Source organism: Aythya marila (assembly GCF_965140915.1).
Source record: "Aythya marila genome assembly, chromosome: 5".
NCBI classification, from domain to species: Eukaryota; Metazoa; Chordata; class Aves; order Anseriformes; family Anatidae; genus Aythya; species Aythya marila.
The window spans coordinates 6072531-6095733 of record NC_139046.1 but is presented as its reverse complement, the minus strand read 5'-3'; the positions used below and the strand labels follow the sequence as shown (position 1 = coordinate 6095733).

At 41.0% G+C, this 23203-nt stretch overlaps 1 protein-coding gene across 1 annotated transcript in view; it reads right to left on the bottom strand.

Annotated features, from left to right (window-relative positions):
• Positions 1-23203, bottom strand: part of MNAT1 (MNAT1 component of CDK activating kinase) — a 120290-nt gene that overhangs the window by 49039 nt on the left and 48048 nt on the right. The window contains exons 5-6 of the mRNA XM_082760437.1: positions 21799-21939; positions 16461-16586 (exon numbers count right to left, since the gene is read on the bottom strand). Of these exons, the coding sequence (XP_082616563.1) occupies positions 16461-16586; positions 21799-21939 (267 nt within the window). The remainder of the gene's footprint in view (positions 1-16460; positions 16587-21798; positions 21940-23203) is intronic.

The window sequence follows — 23203 nt, the reverse complement described above, 5'->3', positions numbered from 1 at the left end:
TTTGGGGTCATAATTTTAACATGGCTATCTCGGTGATAACGGTAGCTAGTCCACGAGGGCAGGCTTTTGTTCAGTACTCAGGAAATGCATAGTAAGATGAATTTTACCAGATTACTGAGCCATTTTTGAAGCAAACACCCATTGGCCTAAGGATTTAAAAAGACAATATTTAAATGAATGCTTGACCATGCCTCTAACTGAAGGCAGGCATCAAGAGACTAATACAACGTAAGAGATTTAAAGAAGTATACAGGGCTTCCAAGTACTCTTTTCAAGAGTCGTTTTTTAAAAAATACTATATTTATTTATTTACATAAAACATCTTAATTTTTATTATCTAAGCCCCAATTCCCTGGCCTGCACAAACTGAGAAAATAGTCCCACCAGGGACTACGGATAATTGGGCCCATTACTCATAACAAATAGATTGAGCATCCTCAAGAAGCTAATTTACAGAGATAGTTTCCAAATTTCTCTAATCACGTCTTTAAAACGTTAAAAGGAAGACAAACAGTTATAAATCATGCAAACACACAGCCTCAGTGATCCATACCATTTTAAGAAGTAGACCATAGAAGCCGTTCACTGTCATAGCCACTGAAGTAATTGTATTTACTTCAGTGTCTTATTTGAATAAATCATATCTCAGCATTTGGCAGTACACTTGACATTTGCCTTTACAGTAAAAGAAAAAATTGCAAAATGCAATGCAGACAAACCACAATCCTCTGTAAATTGGTGTTTGGGGGCATCAATATGGGATGCATCTAATCACATGAAAACAATAGAAGAAAACTTGCTTTCTTTCAAAATCCACCTCAGATTTCTTTAATTTCTGTATTTACTAAACTGTATAAACAGAAAAACAGTGGCTCAATGCAATCAGTACAGTTCCATTTAAAGAATAACACATCACAGCACTCTTAAGTCTTTTTGGAAATACCTCTGCTGCTCAGAAGCACTGGCCTTCCACCAGTTGCTGCTCCACATGCTATTGCCAATCAGCTGCATTTGCTGTAGCGCATTCCAAAGTTTACTAATTAATCTCTGCACTAAACCCCACCAATGGCTGGTTGCCATTTGAAATGATCATCATCTTTTATTTAAAGACATAGTGACCCTATGGGCTAACTCAGACCTTATTTGAAAGCAAGGTGCTGCAAGTTTCAGGTAACTGGATCCACTTCAGTATCAATATCAAATATGATGTTTTTTCTACTGGACAGAGAAAACCTCTTGATATGATTGTTACTAGTTTGACTGCCTATACTAGACATACTATGTTATTTCAACATTAACTGAATTGAGAAAAATCTCATACTTTCATCTAGGAGTGACATTCAGCAGAGGGTACGAGATGCAAACTCCTGGAAGAGAGCACTCCTCTCTTGCAAAACAATCTATGTGTTTTGAAGTCATGTGTTTTAATGATTTCAGCTTATTGCTACATTTCATATGAGGTTTTAAATATTGATTTCACACAGTCCAACCACTCGCACTATTGTTGTAGGCTGCTCTCATTCAGCAGTGCATGCGAGCTCTGTGACCTTCACAATGACCTCTGCAAAAGCAGTTGTGCATTTTAGTGTGGTGTAAATCCTCACAGACAAGTCGAACCTGTTCTTTTTGGCATCCAGCCCTTTAGATGAATACTCTGCTGAGATTTATTATGAAAGGGGAATGAAGGGGCATTATTGCACAACAGCCATCCCTCTCATACAGAGAAGTTCTATCTTTTACAACTTCTAAAGGCTTTTAAATAAGCAGATCCTCTTAATTACACAAATCCTTCTTTCTTCTCACCAATTTTCTGCAATTAAAATTCACTGTGATTTACAAAAATGTAGACGTGCCCAGAAAAAGCATGTGTGCTAAGGTGTTTTATATTATCATTAATAAGTAATATTCATACTTCCTGTTACTATACACGAGGGATTAGTGTTTCCTAGCACGCCATTCAGTTACAACACTGAAGTATTATTCCACATTGTAGCAACATACACTGCCCTAAAAGGGTCCATTAATTATTTTTGTAATGCCATGAAGTTGCTGCAGGATATTAGACTGTCTCCCTAAGAAATACACTCCAATAGTAAAATGATGAATGACAACATTTGCAGATTTTTAATTAGATTCCAGAGGAGTAAGAAAACTTTGTCAAAGTTATTTTCCATGGCCTTAGTTTAATACTTTGCATGTCCTTATGCAAAATAAAAATAAAAATAATAAAAAAAATAATCAAGATTAATTGAATTAAAAATACAAAAGTATATAACGAGCGGCAGATTTTATCAATTCAATCAATTTGCTGTAACGGTCAGAGTATTAACCATATCATCCACATTATCCACATTCCTTATGGTTTCCTAATTAATTCTTCAACAAAAGTTGTCGTAATAGGGAAGCTAGGGAAACCAAAACAAAAAACACTCAAATAAACTTCTATTCATACTCTAGTCCAAAAATTCAAGTTCAGACCGGCTTTATCTGACAGTCGGTTGGTATCAACTGGAAATGAAGAACTTTGATCGAAACAAACGCCCCCTGATCTAAATCTCTCAGTTCCCCTGAAAAGCTCCTTTCCTCTGCCAAGTGACAATGCACACAGACATACCTCAGACTGGAAAAACAGGGAACTGCTGTATCCCTCTCCCGGTCTCACACACACATTAACCCATGGGCTATGTCAGGTATAGGATCTCTCTTCCATTCCTCTAGTCTCAGCTGGCCATTCCTTAGCTTTCTTGCTCCTCCTTTTCTGCCAGCAAAATCAATGACAATGCATGATAGCGAAGACTTCCCGATATAAGTAAAAAGTACATTGTCACCCCACCTTTCCCAGGTCCATATTGCATTTTCACTGTTGCAGAGCTACAGACAGAGGTTTCCCTAACAGAAAATACAGCAACAATTTTTACCATCTAAATTCACTTCCTATCTGTAGGACCTCAGCTGCTACCTCAAGCACAGTCCACTCAGTGGTTTCTAAACCTGATACTGCCACTAAGACGGATCAGAGATGGCCTGAAAATAAAAGATGACAAACCAACGTGATCATGAGGTGTTGTATTTAACAATTACATATCCTGAGTTCTAACAAGACTTCTTCCTAATGAAGGAATTTCACATTTTGAAAAGCTGCAGTTGCCAGGTACTCTTCATAAATAAAAACAAAAATGCAGCTATGTTTATACCTTGTTCTTCACGACCAACAGAACAGGACAGATACCACCACCATTTTATTTCTGGCCATTAAAAATAAATAAATAAATAAATAAATCCCAAGGTTTTCGATCAGGTGATTAACAGACTTATGAATGACAAGGTTGTACCTGGCAAACCAGCTACAAAGAAAGTTGCTTACGTGGAGCTTAAAAGCAACCTACAGCTAAATGGATACAACACTCGTCAGGAATACTTTTGATGCTCTAAGAGTGAAGTATTTGTTTAATTTTGTATATCAAATTCAATTAACTAACCACATACAAGTTAGGTTAAAAATTAGCATTAAACAAATGCTATACACAATGCTATCAGTAAAACTGAACTAATACAACACTGTGCTTTAGTATATATTGCACCTTCAAGGTGTTTTTTATCCCTTATTCCAAACAGATTTTAGAATTGCTTAATTTGAGAGAAATTCTTGGCCTAATCCTGTCTAGGCTTCAGAACCTACATAGGATAAAATGGGTATTCAAGCTCAAAGTATCATCCCACAAAGAGATACATACGGTGAACAAATGAAAACTGAATGGTTGAAGATAAAGGAGGCAGACAGTTTCCACTGTAATCCCCTGAACATCATCAAACCAGCTCTCAAACCAAGCCATCTTCCTCTCCCCACACAATGAATAAAACCCTAATAATGCTCCAGTGGGAACAAATGCAAAAGGGAATCCTTGGTATGCAGGCACAGCCAACACAGTGCCAACAGACACTAAGCACCAGGATATAGATGTTGAAGATCTATGCCAAGTTCTCTTCTATCAAGCAGACAACAAAGTAGCCCTCCAACTCTGTGTTACAGCGTCCATGTGGCTGGTGGGAAATCCTTACAACAAAGCTCCTCAGCTTATCCCTTTTCTGGATTGTAGTCATGAGCTGGCTCAAATCCTGCTCCAAATGAAAGCAGACTGCCAGCATCCAGTGCATGCCACTTCCAGCATCCTTACCACCAACCTCTTGAAACTGCTTACTCGGTGGAAAGACAGAAGCTTCTTTGAACATTTACTAATTGATTATTCACCAAACTTCACTTGTCTAAACTCAAAGGGCCTAGTGCATGGCAGCACTACAAGCTGGGCATCTTTACATACACCCTTGGGACACACGTGGCTTTTCTTTTTATGCTAGCCACGTTCACGTGCCCACAGGTACACAAACACGGGCAGCCCCGAGCCCTGGCGCCAAAGACCGCCTAAGGATGGCGAGGCTCAGATGCCTGCATCGATCCCGGTTAGATCTGTCAGCGAGTCTACGCAGCACAGAGCACGAGGTCTTGTTTACTTGAGTACTGCTTATGACAGTCTCACAGAGGATCACATTTCTGTGGTTCTCGTTCTGTGCTTTGGAGAAGAGAGTGCCACTGCATTTATTGATGCCTCTCTTTCAAGAGATGAAACAGGAGAGCAGACCTCAGACCTAACAATGCGTGGTTCTTTGTTCCTGTCGGCAGCCCGCCATTCTAAACTCTTTCTCCCTCCATCCTACTCACCTGTGCTTCCTTTTTCCATCGTTTTCCAACAATTCCCAATGCCCAACCTTTAAACGTACTGTCTGCCTTGTCCAGGATCTACTTTACCGTCCCACAATAACACCCGAATCATTCTACTTACACAAACCCATCATTTCATTTCCTCGTAATCCTGGCAAATGTTGCAAGTCCCAGTGTCCTGGCCTCCATCCAGCTAATTTAGATGGATGGTTCCACATGTGCTCTCTGTCCCTCCGCTTCCTGCCCATACCACTGCGCGCATTTGTCTGAGGGAGTCAGAGCAGGTTTCTTTGTTTCCACGACATTTCCAATGATTTTATATTCTAAAGGAGAGCCTGTATAAAGGACAACATTTACACAGTGATAGTATCCTCTTGGCACGAGGCAGGGGATGTTACTGCTCTGCTACACATCCTGCTGGAGTTATAATGCGTGCCACAAGGCATGCCTGGCCCTCCTGTTTCCCCAAAATACCAAGTTACCTGTGAGGCAACTGGAACAATAAACTCCAATAGTCAATTCTCCACTCTGATATACTCCGTATCTACATTTTTCTTCTTTAGAAGAAGTTAAGAAGAATAAAGACAAGCCATGCTTTCAGAGATCAGTGCACTTCTTCATGAGGATGACTTCTTCCATTAGTGTCCGCTGCTGACAATATTCCTTTCCAGCAACACCCGACTGACACACTGAATCCAGACTAGGTATGTATGGGGAAATTCACCTTTTCATGCCCAACACTGATTGCCTAAAACAATATTCCCTTCTCCCACCCTCTGCACCTGAACAAACATTCTTCGGGAAGTTCTTATTGAAGTCTTCTTGGTAGAGAACGTTGTCTCTTTGATCCAAAATATCTTTCACTGCAAGTGCCCTAGTACAATGAGTGCACCTTGGATGACTACCGACTATTGAAAACTAACACCCTCAACGCACCTTTGAAACACGGCTTTATTTTTAAATGTACTTTTAATTTGCGTAAATTTGCTATTTTAAAGCTTAAAAGTTGACTCCTTCGAGACCTTGTAGCAAGCACTCATCTGTCCGCTGCGTTCATTTAGGTCCAAGTATGGATGTGGAGAGAAGGTGGTTAACACACACGCACACCCAGCATGACCTTAATCAACACGCTGAACGTTTTTCCTTCTTGTAGAGGATTAATATATTAATAACAGTGGGGTATCTCGTAACAGGGATTTAATCAAAACAGAAGATGCTGTGGGGAATAGAGGTCCTGCACATCCGCCCCTGCCCACAGCCAGAACCCTTGGTAAGAAGTACATGGGGCGTCACGTTCAAAACCATCTACGCGTGCCCACAATCCTGCTGCTCTTGGAGACCACACTTCTCACACGGGAACTCATCCAGCCAGAGGACTGCCAAAACGCTTGTTGTCCTGGTTTCGGCTGAGAATTAATTTCCTTCATAGTAGCTGGTGTGAGGCTATGGTTTGGATTTGGGATGAAAATAATGTTGATACCACACTGTTTTAGCTGTCACAGAGCAGTGCTTACACACTGCTGAGGGCTTTTCTGCTTGTCATACTGCCTGCCAGGGGTGCACAAGGAGCTGGGAGGGGACACAGCCAGGACAGCTGACACAGACTGGCCAAAGGGATGTCCCACACCATATGGCTTTTTTTTTTTGTGCTCAGCAATAAAACTTTGGGGGATTGGCCGGGGGGGGCTTCTGTTTCTCAAGGACAGGCTGAGCATTGGTCAGCTGGTGGCGAGCAATTGCACTGTGCATCACTTGTTTGGGTTTGTTTTGCTTTCTTTGCCCTTCTTTCTTATTAACCTGTCCTTATCTCAACACATGAGTTCTCACACTTCTTGTTTTTTCAGTTCTCTGCTGAAGAGGACTCTCCAGTTCTCAGAATTACTGCACCAGGACTGAGTTGTGAACTACCCACCACATCTCCTCTGGTGACCTTCTCCCACTGCAATCACTACTCTTGGCCCTCCTTGCATGATGTTTTAACTCTGGCAAGAATTTCAAAGCCAGATGGAGGCTGTACTTACCCAAAACTTGTCTGAAGAAGACCCTGAGAAGAGGTAAAGAAGAAAATATAGGCTTACAGGAGATCTTCTAACCATGCTGCAAGGCAAATAGGCTTCATGACAGTTCTGGTTCACTAAGAAATGGAGTAGCCAAGAATAAAAGTGATCTGTGAGATAAGTCTGCACACACGTGCCTACCAGGCGAGCGTCTCAAAACCAGACACAATCCAACTGACAGCTGACTCGGAGGAATCTGCAAGCCCATTAGCCCAGCTCTGCCATCCCAGACCACCAGCCCCCCATCAGGTAAACAACAGAGAGGATCAAGGAGCGACACAAGACTGCTTTGATCAGCAGCAACAGAAGGCAAGATTAAAAGCAAACCTGTAGTGTTTTCACAAATGCAGACAAGCGCTAAGAAAATGGGATCATGGCAGGAAGATCACACGTTCTGTGCACAAACACCAATTCACTCCTCTAGCTTGCCTAAATGGCTCCAAATCCTTCTTTGCTCTTACGACAGTTCCTTAAATACTCGGATTTCTCTCTTTAAATGAATTTTCCTCTCTAGGAAAAAAGGACTCCAACGAGTCCTTTTATCAGTTGAATATATTCCACATCTAGTCTGTGGACTGGAGACAGACTATCAAAGATTTGCAGAAGAAATCAATTCTTTCATTGTTAAGCAACAATTAGGGCGTCTGGACTATTTCTCTAGATCTAAATCCTAAAATACTTCGTTCTGTGAAGTCCTCTTACCTAGTCATCTCCAAGAACATAACAAGTTTCTACAAGGAGGCAGAGAACAACCTGCTTTCTGCATCTATGGACTGCCATCACATCAAGGAAGCACACGGTTACAAAGCTCTCCCTAAAATGTAAAAGCAAAGGCAGTGAGGCACTGTCAGAGACTGCTGGGGAGCCTCCATCTTAGGAAGCCTCTAGGAAAGGATCAGCCAAGTCCCTGGCAGGACGAGCTGAAGCCTCACTGATGCTGCCTCAGAGCAGGGGCAAGGCCTCGTGACCTTGAGCCCCCCACCCAACACTATGATTATCCAATTCCCCAAATAACCACTGCAATTTTGGCAAACTTGCTTATTTTATTCATTTTTGCTTCCCTGATCTAGAAGTCCACTCTTTCAGAGGAACTTTGGCCTTTCTTGACTTTCAGTATCACATCTACCAAGATACAACAGGACAGGTTATGCTCATGCTTTGAGACAAGGAAGGTATTTACTTCTGTTCCTGCCTATCCCTACCTTCTGGGATGTTGACTTTTAAACAGTGCACCAAGCACCACTATTTAACAATTTTTTTGCTTCAAAAAATGTAGTTCGGTAACTTTGCACCATTCTCTTAGCACAAACTTTAATATTGAACATTCGTGATGTATGCAACTCTCTCGGCCAAAGCAGAGCATCAAGAGGGCATATATGTACTAAATTGTATCTTGTTAAAAAGAACAGCAGCACCAAAAAAGTTATATTGGAACAATCTATAAATGTGTTTACATTATATGAATGATTTGCTGTTCCTTCACAAGGCATGTAGGAAGTCAGCACTTCTCAAACGTGTAAAGTATTTCCATGTGCTTAAAGCATGATCTTTCCAAAACAAACAATGATTGAGAAATTTTTTATTATTCTTTATTTCCCTGCCAGCTGTTTTTTTGGACTCTCCTCTCAGCCACCTTCTTTCTTTCAGTCAGATCTCTCCTTATTGCTCACAGTAACACCTACTCAAGCAATAGCATTTTCAGAGCTATGTACAGCTCAGAAATGGGAAGATCTCCGCCTGATTTAAATGACACTTGCCTTAGATCAGTTTACAACGTGTCTTTGTGCTATTGTAGCAAGTGGCAGGTCTGGCCGCTGGTGGGGATGGAATTTGGGCACCTACAGGAGGAGCTGGAGGCCAGTTCTCGCTGCCCTTTCCTGGTCCCTGCTCCAGGACAGGCAGGGGAATGGAGCTGGCAGCCTCCTCCCTGCGAGCCTCTTGCTAAATAACCTTCCTCATGCAACCACGACATCGTGCTGCGTGACACACAGACGTGCTTCTGCAACTTGATGGCAAAGAGGCAAGCAAGCCCATGAGCAACTACATAAATCAAACAGGGGAGGAGAAAAAAAAGAATAAAAGGAAGACCAGTTCCATTGCAAGGAGTAGCAGATAAAGGGTAGATGTGCTCTGCTGCTGGCTACAGCCACCAACTTTACTAACATACACACTTGTCTCGTTGCTCACTCCTGTGCAATTAACAGCTTTGGCACTATTTCATTTACTGAATTCCAGTCATTACAGCTGTGCAAACTTATGGGCCCAATTCCTATTTATACTATATGCATATATAAACATGTGCTGCCTTCGCCATGTAAAGGAGCCTTAAAGCAAATGTACAAATATTTATTCTAAAGGAGCAGTATAAAAGGGTCCTGCCATAAAACAGAATCGGGACAAGTGGTTCTGATTATGTCTGTGCACCAAACTGTTTAATTTTGACTATGGCATCTTTCCTAAGGCATTCCAAACAGTAATCCTGTAAAGAGATACAGGGAGATGCAGAACCGCATTTCCAAAATCCAGTCTCCTTTTGCAAGGTCAGCACTGTATAAATGACGGGAAATGACAATTAATATCATTTGTCTTGCTTTTTTTTTTCCCAAAAAAATTCTTACCTACGTTAGGGAAAACATTAAGTGAATATAACTTGCTTAATGTTTACACACTTTGATATAATAGTAATTACACAGTAAGCCCAGAACCCAATTAAATGTTTTAGACTTGAGTCTGCAGGTTGGAGTGCACAGGAAGCGTTCTGATGATAGATCACTTTTAAATGCAGTGTATCTGGCATACACTTCAAAAACAAAGTTCAAATATTTAAGCACGGTTCTGCATGTATATGCTCGAATCTTAACACAACATCCTTAAATAGCAGGCTAGAGATTTAGTGAAGCTAATATATTTGCTGTTGCTAATCATTCTCCATCATGCCACTCAGACGTCGCAGCAATATTGTGTACATAATCCTGTGAGCTTTAAGTGAGCAGCATGTGGTCACAGGACTCTACATCACTGCTAAACCCAGGTTGTTACCTCTAACCTGAATTCTGCCATTCAGCAGTTTTGGTGTCCTTTTACCCGTATCTGTATCTGTGTTGTCAGAGATGTTTGAGATCCAGCAGCCACAATTTCTTCTCCCTTTTTGCTCTTCAGAAATAGCTATCCTTCTCATCAGATCAATGCAATTCTCATTGCTGAAAACAAGCTACTGTTAATGATGACAAAAATTCAAAGCTAAAGCAACATGCAATATTCTCACTGGGAGACAAAGTGCTCAGACCTGCAGAATCCCACCAGCAGAGCTGGTGTCACAGAGCTGTACACGTGCACCTGCCCTCCAAATGTACAATCCCCCTAAAATCTCCACTCCGAGGAAGCAGCTTCCAGGGTTTGGCCAGCAGCGCTGTTTCTCTCCGCGTAGTTGAGCGCCACAAATCCCCTCACCAGCACATCTGCATTTCCTCTGCAGTGGGATGCTGCTTCGTGGGACTGCTGCCCAGCCCCGTGCGTCCGAGCACTGAGCTGCGATACAGCTATCACGCACACAGGCACCGCGACTGCAAGGGGAATGCAGCAGCCTCGCAGTATAGATTCAGCCACTGACTCCTGCTGGAGGTCTAGATAATGCTCAGTGTCACTGAAAATTTTACCTTTACAAGCACGCTCTAAGTGAGCATGTCTCTTCTGAGCGAATCCATGCATCTAAACACTTCACTCTTCTTGAAAATCCACGTTGTGATTCTAAACTCTACAATCTTGTGAAAAGGGATTCATTCCACCCAGCTGCAAAAAGGACAAGCATAGTAGGAGCCTGATGAAGATTAAAAACAAAACAGCAATTAAAGTCAGGCTGGCATAGATTGCAAAGAAATCGATTCCATCTGAAGGTTTTCAGCCTAAAGATATACCAGCTGAGCTAACAGCGAGGGAAGGAAATGGGATGGATTTTATTTTATCTCTTAAACTTTAGGCTAATTCTAAAAGCGCTTTAGTAAAACCAGCAAAACAACAAACAGATACCCAAAACAAAACAGAGCAGCGAAAACTGGGAAGGCAAGGCTGGGAGGCTGAAACAGCTCCGCTCCCCGTCACACGGATGGGGCAGCAAAGCACTCGCTGGGGCTGCCGAACAGTCGCAGCCTCAACAGCAGTGCTGCGCTCACTTCACTTACCTCCGAGTACCTGGCATATGTCTAGGCAACTCTGAAGGAGCCCAACTGATTAAAAAAGTATTTTGAAAGACTTTTTTTGTGTGTGTGTGTGTGTTTGGAACAGGATTTTGGATAATTGCTCCACAAGCTATAAAAGAAACAGACTGAAAACCAGGAGCCGCCGCTGAAGAGTTGTTTGCACAGGAAGCAATATTGTAGGGAAAGGCAATAACAAAGAACAGTTAATTTGACCTGAGCTGATGAGGTCAATGTTTTAAAAGAAAGAGCTTCACATAATGTAAAATAAGAACGCTCTTTCCCATTAGAATAATACTGCAAGTGTAACGCTGCAAAAAATCTATTCCCTAACACGTGTTCTGCTCAGCTCAGTAGTAACGCGCATTCCTGAGGTGTCCTAGACATCCTGTGTCTGACACAGATTCATTCCGGTGAAATATTGATTTGACTGCTCCCTCCTGCAAGCTTCGGCTGCTTCAGGCTGCAAGTTGCTCTCACCGGCTTCCAGCTCCCACTAGCCTCAGCCTACAAGAGCTGGAACAAAACCCTGACGACGCTCAGACACACGCAAAGTTAAACGCAACGGCGCTGCTGTGATTTAGACAGGGAAGAAGCCGAAGCAGATATTTCACTCTTAATTTGCTGCCATTCAGGGGTGCTGTTGACAGGAGACGGAGCCCGGCTCGGCGGAAGAGACAGCAGGTTAGGAATTCAGCAGGGCTGGATCCTATTCCTCCTTCCGCCGCTGGTCTGCTGTCTAATCCTGGGCGAGCACATCGCCTCCGGGCATCTGCTTCCCCTCCCTCCCCAACGCATCTATTTAAGCTGCAAATTCACAGGGTAATGACCATCTTGGTAATGACGAAGCATGCCCTACATGCGCTAATACTTCTATTAATAAGTACTCCCACTGCTGTTAAGTAATAAAACAAAACCCACGGCAGGGACTGAACAGCCAATGATGCATTAGATTAATTTTGAGGTGTTTGGATACAAAATGCAAAAGGAAAGCTCTCCCAAGTGGTAGCAGACCAGAGGACACCTATGATCTTTTCCTGCACATTTGGGCAATCCAATTAGAGGTAATTGAGTTTTGAACTGCATGAAATTACTTCAAGAATACCATCACTAGAGGCTAAGCCCCCTGGGAGACAAGAGGAGGAAGGGAGCAAAAGTGCAAAATAAAACTGGAAGCGACAGGGTATCCAGCCTGAAAGAGACTGAAGATAGCATGCAATCGAGCCAGTCTCAGGGATTCAGATTTTCACAAATGTGTAAATAACTGAGTCAAAAGTGTGCACGTTCCCCATTTCCAATGAATTAAAGAGGAGCTGAATACTTCACACTTCCACTAATTTTTAACTACAAGGGTAATGTAAAGCACTGAACTACAAGCACCAAAAGGCTCCGATAGTCCTGCGAACACCAGGGGCACAAAAAGAAAACCAGACTTACTGTAACGTAATGGATTCTTGCTTGCATTTGCAAGCTGCCATTAGCGTGCAATGCATAAGAGCACCTCTTAGCTTCAAAATTCACTTCCAGTTAAAGCCATCTCCCAACCAGAACTGGCCACAATGCTCACCAGAAACGGAGGAACAGTTCTATTCCCAGACATTACATTTGTTTTACGCACCCCAATAAGCCATAGAAACACTAAAAATGGCATTCATTTCCTATAACCCCTGCTCTTTTTGACTAGTACTAAAATGTAAAGTAGGTGCATTGACAGGAAGCATTTTCAGCACCATTGCAATAAGTATAATTAAGGTTATTATAATTTCTTTTGTAGCTTTACCCTGATCTCAGATTAGATATAATAAGACTAATATTTTAAATATTCAAATATGCTGAAAGCCTGTTCCTTAATATGATGAGCGGAAAACTCTGAAGTGCTTTCTCCCCCACTTAGAGAGGCTAAATCAAACTGACTGATTAGGTGGGTACGCTTCATGCATGGAAGACATAATTTATTGAAATAAATTTCAGAAGTTAATGAGATCCAGTAGAACGCAAAGACAAAGCAGCTCCTGTTGGAAGGGAGCAAAACAACAGTTTAACAAAAGGAAAAGCGAAGATGGAAACCCTACCTCCCTGATCTAATTGTCTCTCCCATGCTATAGGGGATGCTCTTGCTTAGCTTACCAGTTGCAGACGTTCCCTCCTCCCCCTGTAAGCACAGGAACTCCACAGCACTCACACGGCACCTCAGATGAGCCAACTTCCTTGAGCTTTGCCGGGGAGACTAGAATGGGCATGCCTCTTAATCCAGAAACGGAGAAACTTGTCCAATTATCAGTCAGGCAGAAGAGCACCTCTGACCAAGACCATCCCAGGAAAACCACTCGTGTTCAAGCTGAAAAAAAACAAGGACTGCCACAACTGGCATGTAAAGCCTTTGTGTAAACACGAGCTCCGGATCTGCCAGCATCTCGGCTAACTTTATCTGGATTCCCTTCTTCTGAACACAATTAAGGACAACATCCACCAGAAAAGGTCAGCAGCCAAACTACTAGGAAAAAATAAACACACTGGAGAAGAATGTACGTGGTTGTGTACCATCTGCATGATGCCAAAACTCTTTACTGGTGAGCCCAGAAGGGAATTCGCACAGAAACAATACTTTGTTTGCACAACTGTAGAGCCAAACAGAGCATTAATTAGAACTTTATATATATACATATATCACAATACTACCCTAAAGCTGCCCCACCAATAAGCAGCGCAAACCCCATGGCTTGGAGGAACAAAGCTAGAGCACCACGAGGTGCTGCCCATGACGAGCAGCACAATAAAAGCTCTACCAGCTCCACCTATTTCATGTATACAATTAAACAACGCAGAGGGACCGTGCATCTCAGCATTTTAGAAAAAAAAATCAATTGGAACATATTAAGTATTTCATAAGGTGAGCCTCAAGGTAGGAATTCATCCAACACTGTCACTAGGTCAGGAACCGCACTAAATCTTACATGATGAGCACTGGTGATTTTCACAAAACCCCGTTCTGAGCTGAACAACTTGCATTCAACTACAGTAACTTTCCAAAAGGCATCCCAGTCCTGATCTGAAACCATCAAGAATTAGAGATTTCATCACATTCCACTGTCAATTCTAACAGTGGGGCCAGCTAACCACTGGAACATTGTGAACTTTAAGGTCTCGTTTGTTCCCTCAGTTCCTATTTGTTTAGCTAAGGTTGCTGGTTCTTGCTCCATTTGCTGTTGTGCTGCTCAGACCTGGCATTTTCTGCATTGAGGAGGTACTTAATGTACATTGAGTCATATCTTAACCTTCTCATGAACCAGAGGCAGAACGCAGTACAAAGCCTATCCTACCACCTTTGGATGAACCTTCATTGCTTTTAGTTGTCTTTACGTTTTTCCCTTTCGAAATGCAGTCAGCAGAGCGCTTCAGTGCATGAGTCTCTCCAACGCTGCCTTCAGCAGTCCCTTCCTATTTGCTGCACTACTATTTATATATCCAAGACTTACACACATGCTGTGGTTGAGGGTCAAATTCATTTACGTGCTTAGCTAAAATTCCAAATCCTTCTCACGGAGCCCATTATTTATTATTCTATTTATAATTTTGCATTTAGCCATATTAAAACATTTCATTCAAAGGAGGCCAGCCTTTCAGAAACGGCCTGTAAAGCGCCAGCTTCCATGTCATCCACAGAAATTCAGCATCTGCTTCCAAACACTGAACCGTGTCCTTCCGTGTCCCTTCTGTACTTACCCACAGAAGTATTCCCATGCCGTGGTAACCAGTCACTACTTTAGGAATTACAATGTAGCCAGGTAATTAATATATAATGTCATTTCTATAAAATTCTAAAAAACAATGTCAGGTGATAATTAAATCAAGCACCCTATAAAGAAAATATGGAGAGAGTCGTCATTCTCAACCAAACCTGTAAGTTTATCTCTGCAAAATCAATTTTGCTCATCCATCTTCCTTAAGACACTTGTCACAATCTTCAAATAGTCCTAACCTTAAATGTTCAAGCTTTCTTTTTTTTTGTCATTTTAATCCAAGACAGTGGTCAGTAGAAGAGGGTTGTTTGTTCATCTGGGACAGAATAAATAAACTTGGTCTTCTACTCACACCTTCTGAACACCAATAAAGCAATGATCAGTTACCTGGAGTACCTCCACTTATTCCAAATACTAAGATTTAAATGTCATGATGCTAGAGATCTCCTCGTCCAAGTCTTTCATGTTTTTTGAATGAAGTTTATTCCAGTCTGCAGATTTAAAATATTTGCTACTACACAATGCTATTGAAAATCCATTTACAAATGCAATGGAAAGTATTTCCACTGTCCTCATTGTGCAGCATAAGCTACATGGAAGCTTAACTTAGCCCTCCAAACTAAGCTAGAAAGACCAAAAGCTTTAAAAAAAAATCTAAGAATATATTCTAACAGCTAGATAAATTGGAGGCATTCAGTTAGAATACTTTTTAAGCTGAACACCTAACACTTTCTGTCTAGTAAATGTCACAGAAAAAAAAAAAAAAAGAAAGAAAAAGTAAGAAGATATGATTTGTAATACAGAATCGTAAGAGAAAAATCTGCACAAGTTTGCAAGAGCTGACACTACTTTTGGAAAAGCAAGCTGCAAATGCTATTATATTGTAAACTCTTTGGAGGAAACAGACACAATGAACACAGCACAGATATTCCTGACAAATCAAATTGATTAATTGATGGGAGACTGGTTTGATACAGAGGTTTTTGCTTCGTTTACTTTCTGGTTTGTTAGGGGAGGTAGGGAATGTTGGTCGTTTTCAAGACACCATTTAGCATTATCAAGTCTAACATATAAAGTCTACGAAAAGTACGGGGATTTTTAAAAAAGCAGGGGACAAGTAAGGTGCAAAAAAAGATTAGTAATTCCCACTCCCAGCCCCAGCTTCCCACACAGAACTTGAATTTTATTATTATTTTTATTTTTAAACATTTCCACACACCAGCTGATGTGTACTTGTACCATGTCACAATAAAAAAACAGGAAAGCTGACAGATCTTTAGCTGTCGCTACAGAAGTAACACATTTGAAAAAAATACTTGTTGCTTCCTAGATTCCAACGGCAATGAAAACAGCATCCTTAACCATTTCCACGCTGTTTGTCTCACACTCGGACTATTTCAGTGCTCAAAGTAAACGTAAAAAGAGTGCAGTCTTGTCCTGAGCTACCAAAATTTCAGCTTCCAAAGATGTAATACAAATGATAGACAAAAGCATTCAAAGTACAGCACCACTTTGCTGGGAAAGAGGTATAGCTTGTTTTGGGGCAAAAAAAAGGTTTCATACATTCTAAGTAGCAGAATGATGAAATATTTTGACTGTTCTCTTTCAATTATATAATTAGAAATTCATCTGTTTCACATAATATGCAACTCAGGTTTAAATAACCTCTAAGTTTCGTGTTAGGAAATCTTGGCTCTTTTGAAAGACGTTCAAAAAAAAAAAAAAAAAAAAAAAAGAAAGAAGCAGGTCTTACCATTTTGATGCCAGTGGAAAACGTGACTGGTTTGACAGGTTTGGGTTTTTCCAGTTGCATTTCTAGCTGAGTAGATCTGTCCTTATGCTGAGCTAAAAGCAGCGAAGCAGGAAGGCTGGAGCTCTCCTGTAAGCACACGAATAACAAAGCTGAATGCTAAAACAAACTAAACACAAATTAATGCTGCATCTACTTGAAAACCGTAAGTTGTGTCTGAAAGGCCATCACTAGCAGCGAAGTGTAATACTGAGTATCCTCTGTATGAAAAACAGTTTACAGAAAGCGATCATTTTCAGTAATAAGAAAAAGCTGCAGTAACCCCATAAATCAGAGTAACCTGCAAACAACCATTTTTATAGAATCCACATTAGAGACGATATAACAGGCTCCTTATTCCAACTAGCCAACGCAACTATATTTATTAAAATTATAAAAAGAAATTAAAAGTTAATCAGAGAAGGAATAATACAAAGTAGTATAACTTGGATCAGATGTTTATCTAAGACACATTCTTTCTACCAATGAACTCAGACCAGTTTGAAATTGTTTCCCATTAGATTTCACCTGAGGCCGTTTGGAAATGATCCTTGCTCTGCTTTGCACAATGGCACTATTGTAAGTGCAACCAACAGCATATTTATTTTCTCCTTCACCAACTTATTTTTAGGGAAGCCAGCCAATTTTTTAAAAATATATAAAAGTAATAAAATGAATAGTTAAGCAAATTAACTGCTAAAACTCCCGTGTTTAGGCTACAACAGAATGATTATTAACATACATCTACGTCCTACATTCTTGAGAGAGTCAGAAAATTATTGGCCAGGTAGTTTGCTAATAAACTAACATGACTGTCCACATGCATGCTGAATTCCTCTAGATTTCCTAGCTAGAACAAAAGTAAAGTTGAGAGCAAAGAAGTTCAGCATGGTTATGCCCGGAGATCTGTAGCGCAGAGTTTGTCATAAGGCACTCAAACCAAGCAAATACTGAACTATGAATCATATTTGCTACTCACCAAAACCAACCACACTGTAATCTACTGCACTGGGATTTATTTATTAACTTAAAACAGTTTGGAGGAAGGAGTTAGGGGTTTTGATGCCATGAGATACCTTGCTGTTCTCATAGTATCCTGGAAAAATCTCCCAGAGTCATCACAAAGCTTGGTTATGCTTTACACCTACTTTGCCCAACACTCTCACTCCTCTTTCCATGTTATTGTTGTGTGTTTTTTTTTCACTCATTTTGTCTTACGACTAGATTGAAACACTAAAAAGCAGAAAAATCTCATGGGTTTTGATCCAGAATGACCAATAATGCAAGATAAGGGATCCTACTGAAACTTATGCAGTTCCCATGTGAAGGGTGTTTAAAAACCTAAAATTACTGATCTGATTACTGCACAACAGAGAGAAAGTTTGGACCACAAACACGTTAGTTGACAGTCTGTGTCTTCACAACACTGTACACATCCATAAGCACCAGGCAGACCCTATGTGCTGCCTGCTGGCAGCACAGTTTAAGGATGCTGGTTTCTTTGAAATTTCAGATTTAATACTCTGAAGAGTGGGAATTATTCTCTGGTTTATTTGACCCTCTCATATCCCTTAAACATTCACTGCATTTCCAGCACAATAACTAAAGGAAGCCGGTTTTAGTACAAACTTCTCAACAGTTTTGCATTAACACAATGGTCGGCAACCAGATTACACAACTGTGGGAAATCAACACCGTGCCAGCAAGCCACCACATTCACGATTGTTTGTCCTTTCTAATATGCACATAGTCCTTCTGTTAACTATTAACACAGAAACAGAAATCAAAGATCCAATCCTGTAAGCATTTATCCATACCGGCAGTTTTCGGTATGGGAAAACAAACCGTGTAACGGCACGAACAAAGCCACTTACACACAAACATTTCTGAAAGATTTCTCTCAAGAACCCTGAGGTTCTGGCAAAAATGGGGACACTTGACATCTTTAAGGCACCCTGCCCTTTGTTTGTTCCCAAGCTAAGCCACGGCCCAGGGAAAAGCTGCCTCTCTGTCAAGTGCTGCAGTGCCATTTTGCTCCTACCTGGGAAGCAGAGGCTCTCACAGAGGTTAGTCCCACAGCACAGAAGACACCTAAGAGCAGTTCTGTAACCCTTTGTATACAGATGAGTTTATACAGTAAATAAAGGAAGTGCTTTAATGTTTTACTAAGCCCTTATTGCCCACCTTTAGAGAGTTACAAAATAAAATAAACCACACATCCCTTGCAATAAAACGTAAAATACATTTGAGACTGCGAGTCTAAATTACAAAAAGGTGCCGGGCTTTTCAAGTGGGAGGTTATATTGTAAAAGGGGTCACTTATAATGAAGGCAACATAAAATCTGCTTAACTGAGCAGCGGGAGGCAAAACGGACAAGAGGTAACAGGGTAGGACTGGGAGCAAAAGCACCTGATCGCTCTTCCAGTAGCCTGAAAGCCTTGCTCACCTTTCCAGCACGTCCCACTGGCCTTCCCCTTCCTTCCCAGCCAAGCTCTTGGAGCCTGGGCCTCGAGGCCAAGCCTTTCTGCAAGTCCTACTGAGCTCCTTCTCTAGGCTGACCATTATCCATCCACAGCCTGCTGCACGACATCCTAAACACCAAACATTTCTGCACCTTTTCCCCTCTCTTTTCTCTTAATGCCCAATATGGGGGGAAAAAAACATTGAAAAAAATCATCAAAGAGCTGGTCACAATGGCTGCAGGTTCCAAACACCAGGTGATGCATGCAAAAGAGATGATTTCAAATCTAAAGGTGAAACGTTGGCTTTCCCACCTTCTTCTGTACCCATAACCCTGCCAAGCCACTGCTTTTGCCCCTGGTATCATGGTACCACTGCAGCCAGAACTTAGTCCTTGTGGTTTTGGTACAGTACCAGCAGGCAGAGATGGGAGATTTTTAAACTGTAATTCCTTCCATTGCTCCCTCTCGCACTTGCTTTTGCTGCGTTTCTCAAAGAGAGCACACATTTCAGCTTTACTTACAATCAGCTTCATTTTCAGATTTGTAGCACAGCATTAGAGGGATTTAAGAGACCATAGGAAATGTTTATTTGTTTAACAACTGCTGGTTTTCCAGAGACTTTGTAAGTCATTGTACAAACACTTCAGTGCTGGTTTTATAAACCTTTAGTATTACAAAACAAGTTTAGGCCCAAATCTAAGGTGACAGTGCTCCTTCATAAACAGAAACATAACTTAAAATTGCCCAGTTTCCTTCCTCAGCCTTTAAAATCACCTTTCTGTAGATTTTTAGAATATTAAGACATGTTTTAATAGCAATACATATGCAATCACAGTTCAAACTACCTATTTTGGTCATGTTTTAAGGATTATTTATAACCATTCTTTCCCCAAGCCATCTGGTGAAGCAGGTTTCCAGTAACACCAACTGCTGTGTCAAAGAACAACACTGATGTCTAGTAAATTAAGAGTGTGTTTTAGAGCAGGATTGAAGTTAGTCAGAAACCAGTTCAAAATCCCTTTTCTGAGACATTAAATACGTGTTCATAGGGCAGCTTTTATGAATTGATCCATTACTTAAACTATTCCTAATTATGTGGGTTGTAAGCACCTTGAAAGTGAAAAGAGACTGCTGGATAAAAAGTTACAGACTTGAAAGATTCTCAAGGAACCCTTCTACTTATCTCTGCTTCTGTCTACAAAGTATGTAACACCAGCTCCTTTCAACAAAACCAATGAAATGTTGCCAAGTCTCCTGGCTTTGAAAGTGACAGCTCTTCAGGAGAGCTCCAGAAACTCCTGAACTGCACATCAATGCTCTCTCTTCAAGTCAGTGCCTTCTGCTGTGGTTCAAAGAGGAACTCTGCTTTTTCTGGGAAAGTAAGAGAGCATCTACAAACTGAATGAGAACTGAGAATACAAAGTAGGAATTAATGTTATGAGGTAAACTGCAATAGGAGAAATTCTGAATTAACATCTGCCATGCAGCTTTAAACCACATACTGACAAAACTGCACACTGTGTAACTACATGCACACATAATTTGTTCTGATTTGCCTCAGTGTTATACACCAACTGCTATCGCGGGTGTTAGAACATGTGTGCATGTGTATGTCGATACACACACAAAAAAAGCCTGAGATGCGAGTCTTGTTTAAAGAACAAGTCTTCACTGGGCTTCTCTATAGCCACACATCATTGCACTTCAAATGCAGAATCAGTAGCAAATTAAGCCAAAAACAAGATTAAGACCGTTTCCAGAAGTAGCTAAGTTCCATACCCAACCTATTATTTAGGTCCTCTGACTGAAAGAGTTGATTAATGTCCAATTAACTGAGAATCCTGTCCCTTTTTTTTTTTTATTGTGCTCCCATGAGCTCAATCACTGCAGAGGTGATTGAGCTCATGGAGCAGCTCCTGATTACTGCTTTGCTTCACAGACACACCAGACTGTCGGCCACAGCAATTCAGGGCTGCTTAACAAGCAAACAGTGCTCGAACTTCACATTATGCCTGAAGCAACTTCGGAGCTCCTCTCTACCCCCTCAAACTCCATGATCAGACATTCACCACAGCAGATGCAACTGTCATCAGCTGAAGGCAACAGAAGTAGGCAGTTGCAAGGGCTAACACATGGCAGAACTCATTCATTATATATCAGGCTGGAGGTAGAGTAGTAAAAGTATCAGCTATGCTAGGGCAAAGCCATCCTGGATCACAGTCAAAGCCTGGGGCTTTCATATTGGCAAACTCGGTAGAAATCTAGACTGTTATACTAGCTCTTCTTCAGATATTCAGTGAAATATCAACTCTTAAGTAAACTGTAGGGTGGTTACACTCACTAAAGACACTTCAGAAATACACCTCTGCATCTAAAACAGCAACAAGTAAAGAGCCTTCAGTGGAAGCTGAAGAAAAGAAAGAAACAAAAAAATAAATAAAACTGGTAGAACCATGAAATAAACCTTCTAAATATCCAAACAAGCCTTTCGGCACCTTACCCTGGATTAATTTTGTATTGAAACAGCCAAGAATGTTTTTTCCCTATAATTTCCAACCACCATTGGACATTCTGGACAATGATTCCATTCAGCCAAAGAACTAGTTGTGGTATCCCAGAAGCAGTCTCACACCAGTTCTTGGCTTACCAAAATCATTCAGGGTTCTTTGTAGCACTGAAATAAGTGATAGGTGACAAATAGTAGCACAAAATGGGCAAGACAGGGAAACAGAAAGGGGCAGATGTGTTAACTACACAGTTAACTGGAAGAAATGAATATAAATACACCTGCTATTTGCTCTGCTACAGAGCATTCAAAGCCTCCAGTTTTGTTACTCACCAGTTCATCCAAGAGTGCCTGTTTATTCTTCCTTTTTATCATCTGTTGTAGTTGTTCTTCTTTCTGTACGAGCAGTCGCCTTTGTTCATTTTCTTGTCGTTCTACCTCTAAAGCTTCCTCCAGCTCTTCCTGCTCCCGCGTCTGAAACGGAAACATTAGAAATTCACTCACAGCAGCCTTCCTCCTTGAGCAGACAGAGCTCTACTTATCCACAGCTCTACTGCCCATCAAAGGACCTAGGGCAGCCCAAGTGATGGGAAAGCAGCCAAATTCTACCTTTTAAAGGTCATTATGGATGATGATTACACTGGACAATAAAAGGAGTTAGAAAGTTGTTTTTTTTCCTTGCTGCAATAGAAAAAGCATCCATCTAGATCTTGATTTCTTTAAACATTAGAGAATGACAATGGATTTTCCTTATCTCAGCTCACTGCTCCCACATATCCTACTTCCCAAGAGCTGCGAGTAAGTGACAGAAAATATAATTCTGCTACAGTCCCTGATCAGCCCTCCCAGATCAGTTGCATCTTGTATGCAAAACACACAGCGTGGTTATCACTGGTGTAGAAGAAAATATCTTTCAATATTGAGAAGCTTATGAACTACAACATGTTTAAGCATGAACTGTGAATGTGTCACATTCCCCAAAAATCAGGTATTTTTCCTACGACTTGGATAATACTTGTGTGCTAACAGAAGTAGAAAAGAAACAATTTACTAGGACAAGGCGACTGAGGTTTCGTTTCAGGATTTACTTCTGAAGTCTTTTTTAACCTGTAAACTATCAGGTCAACTGTATTTGGAGCTCTGAGTAGAATAAAAAAGAGGAGGGCTCAAAGACCACAGAAGCACAGATGGGGAAAAAAAAAAGCATTAAAGCTGAACAACTTTGTACTGGAGAGAGAACCAAAAGAATGCTAGTTTGCAGGTAAGATGGGACAGGACAATAACATACAAAAACATTTTCCCAAATCATCCTTTCCAAAAACACTGAAACAAAGGGAAATCCAAAATAAGAAAGCAGAGTGTTAAGACTTCACAAAATGTAAATGGATGATTAATCTATAGACATAGCTTAAGCAAAATAATATTGCAGCCAAGAGCTTAATAAAATCTTTCTCTCGTTAATAGAAGACCCCAAGTTATGTCAGAAAGCACAGTGATGTGATATAAGCCAGAATATGCTGAGAAACATCCCTTTAACAGGCAGATCAAGCTGGTGGGTCCCAGGGAGGCCCAGTTATTCCTGGATGCAAGAGCTGACAGATCTCATCACTTGCCCCTGAGTCAACCAAAGATGCCTGTACCCTGTGAGTAGCAGTGACACTGGTGAACAGGTCACCAACCAGTGACTAACTGAAACTGCACTGTCTTTGCATTTAACCAAAGGAAACAAACAAAAATC